General features: G+C 44.6%; 1 protein-coding gene across 5 annotated transcripts in view; it reads left to right on the forward strand.

Moving 5' to 3' along the window:
• The first annotated feature begins 345 nt into the window (after positions 1-345).
• The window catches only part of TACC2 (transforming acidic coiled-coil containing protein 2), a 61,855-nt gene continuing 44,728 nt past the window's right edge, over positions 346-17,472 (forward strand). For 2 of the 5 annotated variants that reach the window (XM_078855645.1, XM_078855647.1), the window contains exons 1-5: positions 347-537; positions 3,504-3,672; positions 8,521-8,559; positions 12,366-12,580; positions 15,238-17,454. In XM_078855645.1, coding sequence (XP_078711771.1) covers positions 3,505-3,672; positions 8,521-8,559; positions 12,366-12,580; positions 15,238-17,454 — 2,639 coding nt within the window. In that variant the 5' untranslated portion in view covers positions 347-537; position 3,504. Of the gene's footprint in view, positions 538-3,503; positions 3,673-8,520; positions 8,560-12,365; positions 12,581-15,237; positions 17,455-17,472 lie in introns of those variants that run through there. The other 3 variants (XM_078855649.1, XM_078855648.1, XM_078855646.1) reach the window with 3 other exon arrangements.

Raw genomic sequence — 17,472 nt, forward strand, 5'->3', positions numbered from 1 at the left:
CTTGCACTACATTCCCTCCTACATGATTGACCATAAAAGGTACTTTTAAACCTGAGTCACCGGCAGTGACAGAAAATAAATAAACAAACGCCCTTTAAATTTCCATGCTGCCGGGCACCTCGTGACTCAGTCCCTCCTGGATGCCCAGAGGAGTGAGGTAGTTCCACGTGACTTCGGGTTTGGCAAGAGACGGAGTGTGAGTGAGTGTGTGTGCGTCTTCTGAGGGTGTCGAGTTTGGGAGCTCGTCCCCCCCGCCGCCCGCGTGGTGGGAGGAGTAAACAGAGAGGGGGGGGGGCTGCTCGGGGGGTGAGGTGGCAGGGCGTGTTGCAGGCGCGGGACCCACTGCGTCGTGCGCCCGCGTGGTCTCCGCAGCTCCCGTGAGTGCCTCCGTGCCTCTTGGATGACTTAGCGCGGCACCAGCCACGACTTACTCACTGCTGCAGTACCTCTAGCGACTTCTACCACATCGTATACGCCTCGTCAAGTGGGTCTGGCCTCTTTGCGGTTACCACAGTGGCTTGAACGTCGCTCATCGTGGTAGGTGCTTTAAACCGAGTTTGTGGAAATGTCAGTTTCCGTATTAAAAACGTACTTTGTGCCATCTGTTACAATTCATAGTATAATAAGGTGTGACATTCAACCGCTACTTTTCATACACAATGTAATCTTTGAGAGGTGTGACGTGAACTTTCGCAATGTGAAGAAGTTTAAACCATGTAAAGTTTAATATTTGATTTGCGAATTGTTTATTTTCTTAAAGTAGGTAATATAGGTAATATAATTGATGCTATTGTAATGATCTTTAGATGACACAACTTGTTTGGCCTTTAATACAGAGCTTTGGTAATATGTAAGTGTTGAAAACGTTTGAATGTTTAAATGGTATCGTTTGTGGAGGGAGTGTTAACCCGAAGCCCTGTGGTGTGCGAGTAGAACTGTGGGTGACGATATGCGAATGCAGGGGAAGTGTGCGCCAGAAGTTATCCGCCTCCACGAGGTGAACCTGACCTCGAGGGTTTTGGCTTGAGAGAGAATAGCAGCAATCTCTTGCCGTGCAGTGTGGACAGCTGTGAGCATCCACCGAAGAAGGAAAAGCAGAACATTGTAAAGTTACTAGATCAGTCATACTGATTAATGTAAATAATATTTTTGCACGATGCAAAGTGATAGTCTTGTGGAGCCTCGCCGTTGTAGTTTGTTTTGTAATGTGGTGTCATGCATGGGATATGTTTTGTCTGTATTTTGGCTACTTTCTCCTTATGATTCTATCAGTTTTAACAACTTTGTTTTCTCTTTAATTAAAATTACATTCCGGTTGTGGTTTTGTATCATTTCACTTGACACAGACATTTCCATGTATGTTTATATGTATCTAGAACTATATTCTTGGTTCTTTCGGTAAAGTCACGTAGAAGGGAAATAATAAAATAATAAAAATAAACCAATAAAATAATTCTCACGACGTTTCGGCCACAACGCAAGCAGCCGTCCTCAGGTGAAGACCAGGTCTGTCGGGGAGACAGCGTCTGAATGAAACACCACCACGCTTGGAGTGTATATTTAAGCTGGGTTGGAAGGGGGGAAGGGCGCCTTGACAAAATAATTTGCATATAAAGAGGAATTTAGCATATTTATGGGAAATGCAGGTATATGATTAGTACTACTTGTGAAATGCGTAGGAGGTGGGCGGGGGGTTTCAAAGTCATATGCCCGTGCATTATGCTGGATTAGCAGCATCAAAGGGAGGGGATAGGGGTAGTATTAATAAAGGGAAGGAATGTTAATAGTATGTAGCTGCAGTAACTAAACAAACACGTAAAAAACTAAAGTATAAACTACATAGTATCATCAGTATACTAAATATACTCTCCAATAAGCTGAGCTACTAACAATAAGTAATACATTACAATTCTATGTCGCAAAACATATAATATGCTTCCAGCTAAACTTTTTTCCCTTACATCACACGGGTCTACCCCGTACTATATGCTGCCATAGACAAACCCAACATTAAATTATATACTGTATTACTATATGCCACCCTATACCTTAGAATAATACATAGTGTAATATTACACTATGTATTATTATATCCACCCTACTGTATATCACACTGCTGTATATTCACTATACAATTACGATACTATATATTGCCTTATACACTGTATTAAAAATTACAATTTTATACCATTAATTATTATACAATCTGCTATACACTATACCATTGACCGTCGAGTGAAATATCTAGAACTACTTTTGCACCATACGCAGCCAACCGTGCTAATCAGAGGTGCATGGGAAGGACAACATACGGGTAGCTGGTAACACAACCACCTTGTGTCAGAGACTGAAAGATGCTATCGCAAAACTACTGCTGAAGTCGCTTCCATGGAACCCTTGATCCTCTTTAGGGGACCACTTTGCTCTGCTTTGCACAACGGTCGTCATGTCAATCAAACTGAAATGTGTAAGACTACATTTAATGTGGTGTCAAAGTTTGTGCAGCCATTGGTGACAATGCCAAAATGTCAACTGTTCACCTGAGAACACCGCGGTTTCACCACGGACCTTGGCCCTGAATCAAACCCAGGACCTCAGCAGTGCCAGGTTCAGTACTCGAACCCTCGAGCCACCGGTCCACCCTGAGATTTAAACAATTTTGAGGGCCGCCTATGCAATAAAAAAGGTGATCTTTAAAGTAAACTTTGCCCTTTCATGCCAGACCTCTAAAAGATAATGTAAATTCTATGTAAAGCCTTTGAATCTTCATCTTTAACATTCGAACCGTAAAAATGTTAAGTATTGTAAGTGTTTTTTCTTACCTTCAAATGTAGGTATAAATTTGGTTGCACTCTGCTACATACAGTAAACTTCCAGCTATCTGGAATTCAAGTATCTGGAATTTTTTGACTGAGCCAGACCGTGTCTGGAAAAATAAAAAACATTCAATGAGCCAAAAATCCAGCCCACATTTAGACAATTCCAAACAGCCACCAGGCCGGCACTCCTCTGGCGCGCACCCACAGCGCGCAGCCAACGTCATGAGTGTGACGACCAAAGTGTGCTGTGAGGTGTTGTGATGTACAGTGAGTGTTAATGTTAAGTTTGCTAAACTGTATCATGAGTTTCGTTTTCTCAAAAGCTTAAGTGTTATACAATGACACCCCTGTGGTCTTGCCAAAGGGATCAACACAGCTGCATTGCATTGGTGGTGAGTACAGAACTAGCGTGTGCAATAATATAAATCTTTGTTTACCTTAAGTGGCCTCATACACGCAGTGCACTCGCACTGGTCAGGATCGTTAAAGGTTAGTAGCTCTGACTAATGCTTCACTGTCTGCAGGGACCGGCGTGTTTGAGACCTGGCTAGCAGCGCCACTGGATAAGAGTTCTGATGTTGAGTTGGCGAGGGGTGGTGGTGGTGATGCTTGGGAAAGGGATGCGTGTTGATTATTTGTCATTTAATGGTTTTTGTAAATGTGTGTATCGTTATTTTTTTCCAGGATGAGCTCTTCATTCGTGGAAAACCTCATTGATTGGGGAGATTTGGATGAAATCAAAACAACTTCATCTGCCACTTTGGAGAAGACTGTTGCTGGAGCTTGTTTTTTAAAACCGTCCATTCTGAAGGCATCTCAAAAGGACAATTTATTTCCGTCCAAACCCAATAAGGTGATACTTTTTTCCTTTTTATCACGCAAGGTCAGGGACCCATTGATAATTGACCGTAATAAATTACTTGGTCCAGGTGGGTATCTCATCACCCCCACACTACCCCTGTGTGTGTACCCCTCCCAAGCAGCACAAACCTACCTGTTATATAATTTTTAAATGTGTTTGCATCACGAGCCACGTTATTGTAAATGGTAGAGTAGATAAATAACACTCGGGTTTGTAAGCCAAATTGGCCAAATTATTGGGTCAAACGTCCAATTTATTGACAATTTCAACTGAATTCACATAACTGGGATATACGCTTTCACTTGTCACCTCATTGAAATGTCAGAATCGGTCTGGAAGGAGTTCTCCAGCTATACATGATGCCACTGCACCACGCTGCCACCCCAGTCTAGCAGTGATGTACGCGCAACAATCCTATGAAGTATTTTTAAAATTGTAATTCTTTAACTTTTAAGCTCAACTAAAACGATGTAAAGTTTTCTATTTACGATCGAGGTTAAGAGTTCGCCAGATTTGCAGTAATAGATTTAAAATATTGTTTTTACGTTTCCAAAGGATGGTTTCTGTTGTACGTGTGTTGTTAGGTATTGCCACACACTTCGTGATGGTATCCATTCAAAGTTGGGCCAGTCCCGGCTCTTTAGAGATGATATTGCAAAGGGTGCTCGGGTGCCAAAGTATGTTTCAATTTTGTTTCACATGGAGTAGCTGAGGTGCTCTAATATTCTGGTCAAAATTTACAGTACAGCAGTTTCTTGATACTTCCAGTTTTGTAGGGTAGCTAATTAGGCTGTCAACGATTATACGCAGAAGTGCAGATTGCCGTTTTGGAATATTATTGGAGGTGATACCAACAAATTTTTTTACATGCGTATTAGATCATTCGAGTTGATTTTTGTTGAAATAGTTAGTATTGTCCTGCCAAAGGTTAGAATAATGCGAAATCTTGTCGCGGTAGTGGATTGTTTGTTCCTGTTGATGTTCCGAGGCCTCAGAAAGGACGGTCTTCATAACGTGCAATTAGATGAAGGGTCACACGCGTGTCAGTTACTTCCACGTCACACGCGTGTCAGTTACTCCCACAGTCACACGCGTGTCGGTTACTCCCACAGTCACACGCGTGTCAGTTACTCCCACAGTCACACACGTGTCAGTTACTTCCACAGTCACACACGTGTCGGTTACTTCCACAGTCACACGCGTGTCAGTTACTCCCACAGTCACACGCATGTCAGTTACTCCCACAGTCACACGCATGTCAGTTACTTCCACAGTCACACACGTGTCAGTTACTTCCACAGTGACACGTGTGTCAGTTACTCCCACAGTCACACACGTGTCAGTTACTCCCACAGTCACACGCGTGTCAGTTACTCCCACAGTCACACGCGTGTTGGTTACTTCCACAGTCACACGCGTGTCAGTTACTCCCACAGTCACACGCGTGTCCGTTACTTCCACAGTCACACACGTGTCAGTTACTCCCACAGTCACACGCGTGTCGGTTACTTCCACAGTCACACGCGTGTCAGTTACTCCCACAGTCACACGCGTGTCGGTTACTCCCACAGTCACACGCGTGTCAGTTACTCCCACAGTCACACGCGTGTCGGTTACTTCCACAGTCACACGCATGTCAGTTACTCCCACAGTCACACGCGTGTCGGTTACTCCCACAGTCACATGCGTGTCAGTTACTCCCACAGTCACACGCGTGACGGTTACTTCCACAGTCACACACGTGTCAGTTACTCCCACAGTGACACGTGTGTCAGTTACTTCCACAGTCACACGCGTGTCAGTTACTTCCACAGTCACACGCGTGTCAGTTACTTCCACAGTCACACGCGTGTCAGTTACTTCCACAGTCACACGCGTGTCAGTTACTCCCACAGTCACACGCGTGTCAGTTACTCCCACAGTCACACACGTGTCAGTTACTCCCACAGTCACACGCGTGTCGGTTACTTCCACAGTCACACGCGTGTCAGTTACTTCCACAGTCACACGCGTGTCAGTTACTCCCACAGTCACACGCGTGTCAGTTACTCCCACAGTCACACGCGTGTCAGTTACTCCCACAGTCACACGCGTGTCAGTTACTCCCACAGTCACACGCGTGTCCGTTACTTCCACAGTCACACACGTGTCAGTTACTCCCACAGTCACACGCGTGTCAGTTACTCCCACAGTCACACGCGTGTCAGTTACTCCCACAGTCACACACGTGTCAGTTACTCCCACAGTCACACGCGTGTCGGTTACTCCCACAGTCACACGCGTGTCAGTTACTCCCACAGTCACACGCGTGTCGGTTACTTCCACAGTCACACGCGTGTCAGTTACTCCCACAGTCACACGCGTGTCGGTTACTCCCACAGTCACATGCGTGTCAGTTACTCCCACAGTCACACGCGTGACGGTTACTTCCACAGTCACACACGTGTCAGTTACTCCCACAGTGACACGTGTGTCAGTTACTTCCACAGTCACACGCGTGTCGGTTACTTCCACAGTCACACGCGTGTCGGTTACTTCCACAGTCACACGCGTGTCAGTTACTTCCACAGTCACACGCGTGTCAGTTACTTCCACAGTCACACACGTGTCAGTTACTCCCACAGTCACACGCGTGTCGGTTACTCCCACAGTCACACGCGTGTCAGTTACTCCCACAGTCACACGCGTGTCGGTTACTTCCACAGTCACACGCATGTCAGTTACTCCCACAGTCACACGCGTGTCGGTTACTCCCACAGTCACATGCGTGTCAGTTACTCCCACAGTCACACGCGTGACGGTTACTTCCACAGTCACACACGTGTCAGTTACTCCCACAGTGACACGTGTGTCAGTTACTTCCACAGTCACACGCGTGTCAGTTACTTCCACAGTCACACGCGTGTCAGTTACTTCCACAGTCACACGCGTGTCAGTTACTTCCACAGTCACACGCGTGTCAGTTACTCCCACAGTCACACGCGTGTCAGTTACTCCCACAGTCACACGCGTGTCAGTTACTCCCACAGTCACACGCGTGTCAGTTACTCCCACAGTCACACGCGTGTCAGGTTACTCCACAGTCACACGCGTGTCAGTTACTCCCACAGTCACACGCGTGTCAGTTACTCCCACAGTCACACGCGTGTCAGTTACTCCCACAGTCACACGCGTGTCAGTTACTCCCACAGTCACACGCGTGTCAGTTACTCCCACAGTCACACGCGTGTCGTTACTCCCACAGTCACACACGTGTCAGTTACTCCACAGTCACACGCGTGTCAGTTACTCCCACAGTCACACGCGTGTCAGTTACTCCCACAGTCACACGCGTGTCAGTTACTCCCACAGTCACACACGTGTCAGTTACTCCCACAGTCACACGCGTGTCGGTTACTCCCACAGTCGACACGCGTGTCAGTTACTCCCACATACACGACTGCGTGTCCGGTTACTTCCACAGTCACACGCGTGTCAGTTACTCCACATCACATGCGTGTCAGTTACTCCCACAGTCACACGCGTGACGGTTACTTCCACAGTCACACACGTGTCAGTTACTCCCACAGTGACACGTGTGTCAGTTACTTCCACAGTCACACGCGTGTCGGTTACTTCCACAGTCACACGCGTGTCGGTTACTTCCACAGTCACACGCGTGTCGGTTACTTCCACAGTCACACGCGTGTCAGTTACTTCCACAGTCACACGTGTGTCAGTTACTCCCACAGTCACACACGTGTCGGTTACTCCCACAGTCACACGCGTGTCAGTTACTTCCACAGTCACACATGTGTCAGTTACTTCCACAGTCACACGCGTGTCAGTTACTCACACACGTGTCGGTTACTCCCACAGTCACACGCGTGTCAGTTACTTCCACAGTCACACGTGTGTCAGTTACTTCCACAGTCACACGCGTGTCAGTTACTCACACACGTGTCAGTTACTCCCACAGTCACACGCGTGTCGGTTACTTCCACAGTCACACACGTGTCAGTTACTCCCACAGTCACACGCGTGTCGGTTACTTCCACAGTCACACGCGTGTCGGTTACTTCCACAGTCACACGCGTGTCGGTTACTTCCACAGTCACACGCGTGTCGGTTACTCCCACAGTCACACACGTGTCGGTTACTTCCACAGTCACACGTGTCAGTTACTTCCACAGTCACACGTGTGTCAGTTACTTCCACAGTCACACGCGTGTCAGTTACTCACACACGTGTCAGTTACTCCCACAGTCACACGCGTGTCGGTTACTTCCACAGTCACACACGTGTCAGTTACTCCCACAGTCACACGCGTGTCGGTTACTTCCACAGTCACACGCGTGTCAGTTACTTCCACAGTCACACGCGTGTCAGTTACTTCCATGAGTTTACGATCAGAGGGGTGTGGTGGTGTGACAGCATTTGTGATGTCTTGTGTACACATGGCATCTTGTATGATATCGTTAATGACGTCACCCTGTTGTGTCTTTAGTGTCATTGGAAGTATCTAATACTTACCAAGTCAAAGGTGAAATTTGGTGGAGAAGTATCCTGATCCAGTCGGGATGGCTGCCTTGTTTTAGAATGAATCGATACATTAAAATAAATGAATTATAAAAAATATACTTTTGCGTGATCAAAGAGTTTGTTAATTGATTAATAATTGCACCTTCTCAGTTCCTTTCCTGTAAGAACATATTCCGTATGAAACACATCAATGGTTTTATAATTTGCCTGTCACTGATAGATCTTAAATTAGTACAGACACCAAATGAAAGTTTTGCTTTTGTTAAATTATAAACTGTGTTCTATTTTTTTCCCCACCCAAAACGTTTTCTCACAAAGAAAAAAATGGGCAATGAAGAAAGTAGTCCGCAAAGTGAGGTAGGACGAGAGCACCCTGCTCACGGCTGCTGCTGCGTGGCGGTGTTCTTAACAAGCGAGATTGTCAGCGGTTGTGCGCTGCTGCTGTTGTTGAGGTTTCCTAATGCCTGCACGCCAGCTTAGTCTTACATTGCACATTAATGCTTGAAATCCTATTCCACATTTTCTTAATATCATCTAAAAAGTTGCCGATGCATACAATTCGATAGCGTTTCTGCAGGTTACTTGGCTGAATAATGTTGGTTACCAACACTTGCTTGTGTGGTTGCGCCACTGGAGAATTGACATGTCGGTGCTTGATCGAGGTGGCCACTTTGGAAGCAGAAATACATTTTGTAACCCCTATCATTTACTTATTTGTAACACTTTCTTATTCGCTTCTTGTCAGTGTGCTTATTTTAGGGTTGCCGCAATATCAGGTTATACGATTTTAAATTTCGCAATGTGTGATGATTCACGATCTAAGTTTACCTTGACTTTGTCATTTGTATTTTATGTCTTTATCTTGTTTTTGTGCTTTGTTCTACTTGATAAAAAATATGAAAAATTGCCAAATCGTCATTCCCTGGCAGTTCACTTAATTGAAGCCTGCCATAAGTATTCTAATCATGATGGTAACTGCAATCTTTGATGCTTACAAAACACGTGCTGTCAGGAATAATATTATACAATCGACATTCTGTCAATTGTGTTATAATAAGGTAATTTAATGAGTAATATAATTTTTCGTAACTTTAATGTTAAGTATTCTTTTAATCACATTTTTCTCAAATTTTTATGAAATTGCGATATTTAGCAAAATGGACAATACGATTATTGTGCGCATTTTATCGTACAATATAACCTAGGACTGTATTTTATGATACCGGCAAAACATTGGCCCGTAGATGTATTGCTATATCACGGCAACCCTAGTATATATTTGCCGAGTTGCACGGTTGTATGTTGAACTTCTTTGGCACCTTACATAGCCAACTGTGCTAATCGGAGGTCCAGGGGAAGGACAACAAACTAAACACAAAAAATCGGTTGCACAGTTAAAGTGTGAACACACTTTAATCTTCACAGGTAATTCTTGAATGGCTGCATTCTATGCCTGTCGCTTCCTTATCACTCTTGTTTTACCACTTACTAGCACGGCGTTTGTTCCTTTTGAACTTCGTATTTTGATACCTCTGAAAATGTCAGTCAACTCATCCATAATACAGGTTTTTTTGGGGGGGTTAGCCATATTTGACTGTCTGCCTGATGATGGTAGTTGTAATTATTGGTGAAACGTCATACTCGGATTGTAATTATTGTGTATTTGCTCTCCAACACACCAGTGTGCTGTTCTCGTAACGAATTGGCATGTTCTGTTTACGTGACAAACCTTCCTAATTGGCTGTGGCGGGTGGTGGCGGGTTTAACACCACATTCATATTTATGCGATCTAACCCAAAAAAAACTATTTTGTATGATATTGGTCGCGAAAGCCTACGTGTTAATCAGTCAACTCATTCTGACAATTTAGACGGTTTCCTCATCCGCACTGTGCTCACATGCATCATTACAGGGCTTGACGAACTGCGCAACGCTGTAACTCGTTGCACCGCGCAAGTCCCAAATAAACTTGCTGAATTCAACGACAGAGTTTATTCAAATCTGCTTTATTTTCCTTCGTGTCTTCCGTCGCTGGACACTTTGTATCGTAGCCCTTTGGACCCGTGCTCAGCAATGTCAAACAGTACCTCTCACATGTCTCTTCTAGCTCATCTGATTGCCACTTCTGTTTTCTCATATCTCAATGGATTGTCGATCATCTCATAGATTGTTTGAAATGCTTCCTATCTTTGATCAATCCTGAATACATATTCACCCTTTCTCGCTGTCTTCTATCCAAGCGTGTCTTTTACATCTCTGCATCTTTTTCGATTTAAAGCTTTCGTGACTGCAGGGATTCATATTCTTGGTGCTTTCGGTAAAGTCACGTAGAAGGGAAATAATAAAATAATAATCATAAAACATAATAAAATAAAATTATCACGACGTTTCGGCCACAACGCAAGCAGCCGGCTGCGAAACGTCGTGATAATTTTATTTTATTGTTTTATTTTTATTATTTTATTATTTCCATTCTACGTGACTTTACCGAAAGAACCAAGAATATCTCTGCATCTGTCACTTGTCTACGCCTCTTTTCCCACCACCGCTATTGCCTCTGCTCCAGCCACTATATCTCTCTCTCTCTTGTACTTTTCATCTCCACATACCTGTCATGTATCTCTTTCCTCTCATCTTACTGCATCTGTCTGGTCCAAGTTGTTACTTGACTACATTTGCCCTAAGTCTACATCTCATCACTGTCACGTCTACATCTATCTTCTGTCATCTAATTACACGTCTGTCTGTCTATCTATCTCACATTAACATGTTCTCTTATCTCAGTACTACTGTCTCATCTCGCCACGGTGGCGAGATGAACTACCTCGCCTGGTATACAGGAGATCGTGGATTCGATCCCAACCCTGACGCCTGCTGTATATTTGGAGTTTATATGTTCTCCCCGTAGTCGCGTGGATTCTTCTCCGGATCCTCCAGTTTTTCCCTCCACTTTTATAAACATGCGTTTAGAGTATTTGGCTGCTATAAATTTCCACATGCTAAGCCACTTCGTTGAGCTATCATTTGTGGCCAGGTCGCTTCTGAAAAATATCTGTATAGCTGCTGAGTGGGTCTTACCTGGTAAAATAAAAATAGTTTATTAGTTTATTTTTCACATCTCACTTCTGCATCTATCTTGTCTACACCTACTCCCATCTCACTACATCTGTACTTTGTCAATAGCTCTCATCTCACTTCATGAGTTTCTTTAGTTTATCCAGTAAAACCTCTCGGGGTCCTATTCGGATTAACTGGGATTTGGGGTACGCCGGGAAGGCTACTGAAAAGCAAATAAAAATGTGAACCCCCTCAAAAACCCTCTGATCACAGCACTATTTGCGCGGTATACAGGCTGTAGAGCACCGTGGAAAAGCGCGATGTTCATCTTGTGCAGGCAATTGCCATCCGTGACCATTTAATACAGCATATTCGATTGGCGCGCAAGTGTACTATCAGTTGTAAAGTGCTCCACGATTGCTCCCCTGATATCCGTTGTATGGCGTTAGGTGAACATTGCACTCGTACACGACTCTCAGACTCTTAAACTGTACGGAGCACGTCATTTTAGAGGGGTTATTAAACAGTAAAACATAAAATAGTAAAAAAAATGTGGTATTTATTTATTAACTAATCACATGTCAGTGAAATGTGTGAGGTGTGTATTACTTATAAATGAAATGTAACGTGTATAATTATTAATTGTGGTATGCTGGATGTCCCCTTTAAATGGAAACATTCTTTCCTTACTGAGTCTGGCTGTCAAAGTTTTACTGTATTTCTTATAGTCAATATATGTCTCACCACTTCTCTAACATTGTCTACATCTCTTAATACTACTCTTTGGGTTTGATATAATGTCTGGCTGGATACCTAATTTAATTGTTTGGCATTTAAAAGAATATCAAAAAACGTGTTAAATGTACCCGATAAGTTTACCAAAACTATAAAATAGTAATTGTTGCTACATAGCGGGTGATCTAGGCTTTCCTCGTGACACAAGTTTAAAGAAATTTGAGTTACTTTATTGAATGGTTTCTCGGGTGTACATGGTTGACGTGGTTATAACAATGTTTACATTTTACAACATGTGCACACGATACACCTAAATGAAATTGTGCACACGTGGGGGCGGCTGCACTGAGTGCGCGTTTATCCCAACGCAGGTCACGTTTCAGACACCTCGACGCGACCCTGTCACCAAGAAGCCGCTGTCTCCAGCGGAAGGCGTGTGGGGAGGAGGCCTTCCCGTTGCCCCGCGCGAGGAGGAGACCTCTTCGTCCCCACTACAGCTCGTAGAGTCCAGCCCTGCGCTGCCGCCGCCGCTGCTGCTGCTGGGGGCAGGGGGAGACCTTGCTGCAGTGCAAAGCACAGGAGCCGGGTAAGATCTCTCTCTCGGTGATGCTCGTGGGGCGATGACGTTGCCTCGGCGGTAGCACGTTTGCCGCTTGTCGTGGAGGTAGCGAGATGTTAACAACCTCGTTTGGTAGCAGGAGGTCGTGTGTTCGGTCCCGACGCTGTGATACCTGCTGTGTATTTGGAGTTTGCATGTCTCTCTCTTCCCACTTGCATGGATTTTTCTCTGGGTCCTCCGGTTTTCCCCTCCCATTCAGAAACATGCTTTTAGAGTATTTGGCTGCTATAAATGTCCACATTAGCCACTTCGTTGAACTTTCATTTGTGCCCAGGCCGCTTCTGAAATAGAGCTATACAGTTGAGTGGGCCTTACCTGGTATAAAAAATAATGTTTTAATTTAGGTTCACAGTTCAAATCGACCAGCTGCCCTAGTTAATACTAAGGCTGTTATAACCGCCAAAATACGTGCCGCCTGCTTCACAGTTGACATTAAATATCCCATGATGTAATTCACAAGAATAGGCCATTTTGTGCTGGCGTCATGGTTCACATTTGAAAAATTACCAGCAAGTTTCTCAATTTGGATTATGCATAGCAATCATCCCTTCGACTGCAAACTCTTGGCTAAGGCCCTCCTGAAAAAACAGTTGCGAGGCTTTCCTGGGTAAGCAAGTGTGGTAATAAAAGAAAACACATCCTCGATATACAGGTTTTATTAACCAAATATAGTTACACGATGTTGAAATTGTGGTTTAGTGCACAATTACATTTTAAAAAATTAATTGAATTGGACTGCAGATAATTCTTTCCCTGCTGTCGCTGCCACTCCTGTAAGAACTATATACTTTTAATCAGAACAATATTATTTATTTGTGTTTTTTATTTCATTTTATATTCTATCTATGTGACTACCGAAAGAACCAAGAATATGAACTATATAATTACCCACAGTCCCAGAAATACTTAAGTACAATCACAAGAAGCGTGCTGGCTGATCGCTGAGCATTCTCCACCCCCCCGCCTAGCGAGGAGCAGCAGAGGGTGTCACCTGTGCAGCCAGCTGTGTCCATTACAGCGTCACCGTCGATACCTTTACCATGCTTTTGTAATGCTCAAACAATCACCCCTATCTGGCATCTTCATTGCTCTCGCAAGGAGGTAGGAAACCCCATCTCATACACTTCGTTATATGGGAATGTTTTTGTTTATATATGTAAATTAATTTGAAATCACCCATGAAATATTCCCTTGAACCTTGAAACTATTCCAAATAACTTGATCTGCCCCGTCTGAGCTCACACATTGACAATGCATCACAAGTCTTGTCGTCGGCACCATTCCCTTACAATGAAGATTATTTAACGTGTAGGAATTCACAGGCAATGTTATTCTTCATAATCGATTTGTATTTTAAGCCCAATTTCTGTTGTTATGACCTTTCATAAGGAAAATGCATTGGAACTTGTTAGGTGAATAAATTATAAACGAATAGCTGTAATCAGTTTTAACAGCATTGTGACAAAGTGCCATTCTTCAGTGGACAACATTTAACATTCAAGTTATGCAGTGGGTCTCAGAAAAAAGCTGAGTTTCATCCTGAGCCTATGTTACCTGTTGAATCTACAAAGTCTGCTTGCAATTGTCTGAGAATGTCCAGCTATTCTTGGCCTCGCACACCATCCTGACAAAACGCCTTTTGTCGAGCAAAGTGTATGGCCGTTAACTGGCCCTTAAATAAGTGTAGGGCCTTGTCAAGCGCTAGCAAGTGGCTTTCTGTGGCGGGGCATGGCCCTGCCGAAAGGACACCAAAAACACCGTCTCCCCTTCACGGTGATGGTGACTCAGATGAGACCATTCACTAACCGTGGCTATTTATAAGTGTGATTAAACAGTGGAGGTGGTGTGTGTTGCAATGGACAGTGTTTATAGAAATTACCGAGTATTTCTGTAAACATTATTTTGGAGTGGAGGTTTTCAATTTCTGTGCAGTACTGTTATAGAATTTAGGTAAATGACTTAGTTGTTCCAGGAATGGCAGATAAATTTGGAAAAAACTGTTTCATATGTTAGACCTAAAATAGATTTTGTACTGCAATACGACATTTATGTTTTTTCCTTTATTGATTGTCTTCTGTTCATGTAACAACTTTCACATAACCCAAGTTTTCCAATGTAATTTCTATCTCGACTGCTTGCCTTGTAAGAAAAGTTCTTCCCAACCTTGGGTCAACAGATTCTCCCATTAGACTTAAGGGGATTCATAACTGAATATGATGTGTACAGGATTGTACTATTAAAGTACAGGCATCCACGATTTTCTCTTGTCAACTCAAGCTCTACAGCAAATCTGCTATGTGTTTTACTGTGCATCAAATGTAATATTTGAATGCATAAAATCCCTGTCGTGCAGCTTATCTGGAGTGCTGTTTACAGGGATACAACAGCCGTCACTGCAGTGGAGACTAAGATTCCAATGGGGACTTCAGAAAGTACATAATTGAAAAAGGTTGGGAACCACTGCTGTAGGAATCCTGTATGGAGAGAAGCTTCTTGTGTTGATTGTTATGTTCTTGCTATAGATTGCTTGTCTTTCTGTTTGTTAACATTGCTTTCTTCTATATGTCTTGAAATGTGTCCTCATACCTTTGCATCCACTAAAACTTGTGTCTTTATCTCTACAGTGTCGTTGCTGATGGTGACACCATTAGCAGCGATCCACTTCTTCACATTTCCACTGCACTAAAAGAACCTCTCAATATGGAGTGCATAACCTCTCATAACATAGGCGTTTCTGAGCTCGAATCTCAAGAAGTATTGGCTTCCGATTGTCACTTGAAAATACAAACTAGTAATTTTCCTCCTAACAAAGGAGAAATAGTTGAAAATCTCTGCTTTGGAGATGGGAGTGATACTTTGGAACCAAATGATGTGCAAGGAAATGAAACGTATTCACTAGCTATTACCACATCACATGAACAACGTATTGAAAACAGTACATCAGAATCGGTGACTGTAGAACAGCTTAATACTCCATGTACAAGTTGTGCAGACGATACGCTTACAACAGTAGGTGCCGATGACCAAGAGAGCCATGATGTGGGATCTGCCACCTGTGCTGAATTTATTTTCAATCCTGGCTCGGGCGACTGCCAAGAGAACACCAGTAAATTATCACTTGATGAGGATTCTGACACCGAGTTGTTTTGTACATTTGCGACCGATGCACATGATGAAAATGATTCGGGTGAAATTGAGGACACAAATGAGAGTTACAATGCCGCACATTCAGATCTTTCTGACAAGTCGGCTTACAACACAATTGAAGAAGAATGTAGCCTTGAGAATGACGTTACTCGTGACCCTCAAGAGGACATTGAGCGTCTCAGTATTGTCCATGCAGATCGTTCCGACACGTGTGCCGAAAACATAGACGACGCTCCGCTTGAAGGAAACTGCCGTATTAATGATTTTGTCGGTCAACCTCAAAGTGGCATTGATAGTGAAGTTGAAGATAATGCAGAAATTGAACTGCCTGGAGAGTTGGGCAGAGATGCAGCTCGTCATCCTGAAACAAATAAAGTTATAACGGAAGTGAAGGATTCGGGTAACCAACTTGACGTACTACAAGCTGAATTAAAGTTCAACTCTGACTTGTCCTGGCAAACAACGAGTATCCCTCTGTCATCGAATTTGAACGACCATGGGAAAGAGTGCATTACCCCGCATTTGGAAACAGGAGACTCGAGTGAACTTCGTCATGGAGCCCCCATCATAAATGAAGAAGTCTGGCTCTCTGATGCCCTTCAGGACGAACCTGCATCTCACGGAGATGTGGTTGCTATTGGAACAGCCTGCACCCTTTTTCAAGATGATGTTAATTCTTTGGTTGAAACCGGTCCCCATGGTGATGCAAATCATTTGCTTCATGACGTCGATTACTTGATTGAGGAAACAGCAAATGGAAAGGAGATTTACAAGGCAAATGAGAATGGCACGATTGAAACACAGCAGCAAGAAGAGCGAATTGAAACCTCGAGCAGCGTGAGTGAAGAGAGTGTGCTGCTGCTGCACCCTGAGGGCAGAGCGAGTGAAGAGAGCGTGCTGCCGCTGCACCCTGAGAGCAGCGCGAGTGAAGAGAGCTTGCTGCTGCTGCACCCTGAGGGCAGAGCGAGTGAAGAGAGCGTGCTGCTGCTGCACCCTGAGAGCAGCGCGAGTGAAGAGAGCGTGCTGCTGCTGCTGCACCTGGAGAGTAGAGCGAGTGAAGAGAGCGTGCTGCTGCTGCACCCTGAGAGTAGAGCGAGTGAAGAGAGCGTGCTGCTGCTGCACCCTGAGAGCAGCGCGAGTGAAGAGAGCGTGCTGCTGCTGCACCCTGAGGGCAGCGCGAGTGAAGAGAGCGTGCTGCTGCTGCACCCTGAGAGCAGCGCGAATGAAGAGAGCGTGCTGCTGCTGCACCCTGAGGGCAGCGCGAGTGAAGAGAGCGTGCTGCTGCTGCACCCTGAGAGCAGAGGGAGTGAAGAGAGCGTGCTGCTGCTGCACCCTGAGGGCAGCGCGATTGAAGAGAGCGTGCTGCTGCTGCACCCTGAGAGCAGAGCGAGTGAAGAGAGCGTGCTGCTGCTGCACCCTGAGGGCAGCGCGAGTGAAGAGAGCGTGCTGCTGCTGCACCCTGAGGGCAGCGCCAGTGAAGACAACGTGCTGCTGCTGCACTCTGAGAGCAGCGCGAGTGAAGAGAGCGTGCTGCTGCTGCACCCTGAGAGCAGCGACTCGCTCGCTGATCCACAACATCGGATTGCAGATGTCAGTGAAGAAATGCCATCGTGCTCTGACAGAGCCCCAGAAGACCAAAGTCCGATGTCTTCCTTAACCATTTCCAGCATCCACAGTGTGGTGGTCCCTCTGAGGTAATAATAATAATAAAG

Source organism: Lampetra fluviatilis, chromosome 4 (genome assembly GCF_964198595.1).
Source record: "Lampetra fluviatilis chromosome 4, kcLamFluv1.1, whole genome shotgun sequence".
Classification (NCBI taxonomy): Eukaryota; Metazoa; Chordata; class Hyperoartia; order Petromyzontiformes; family Petromyzontidae; genus Lampetra; species Lampetra fluviatilis.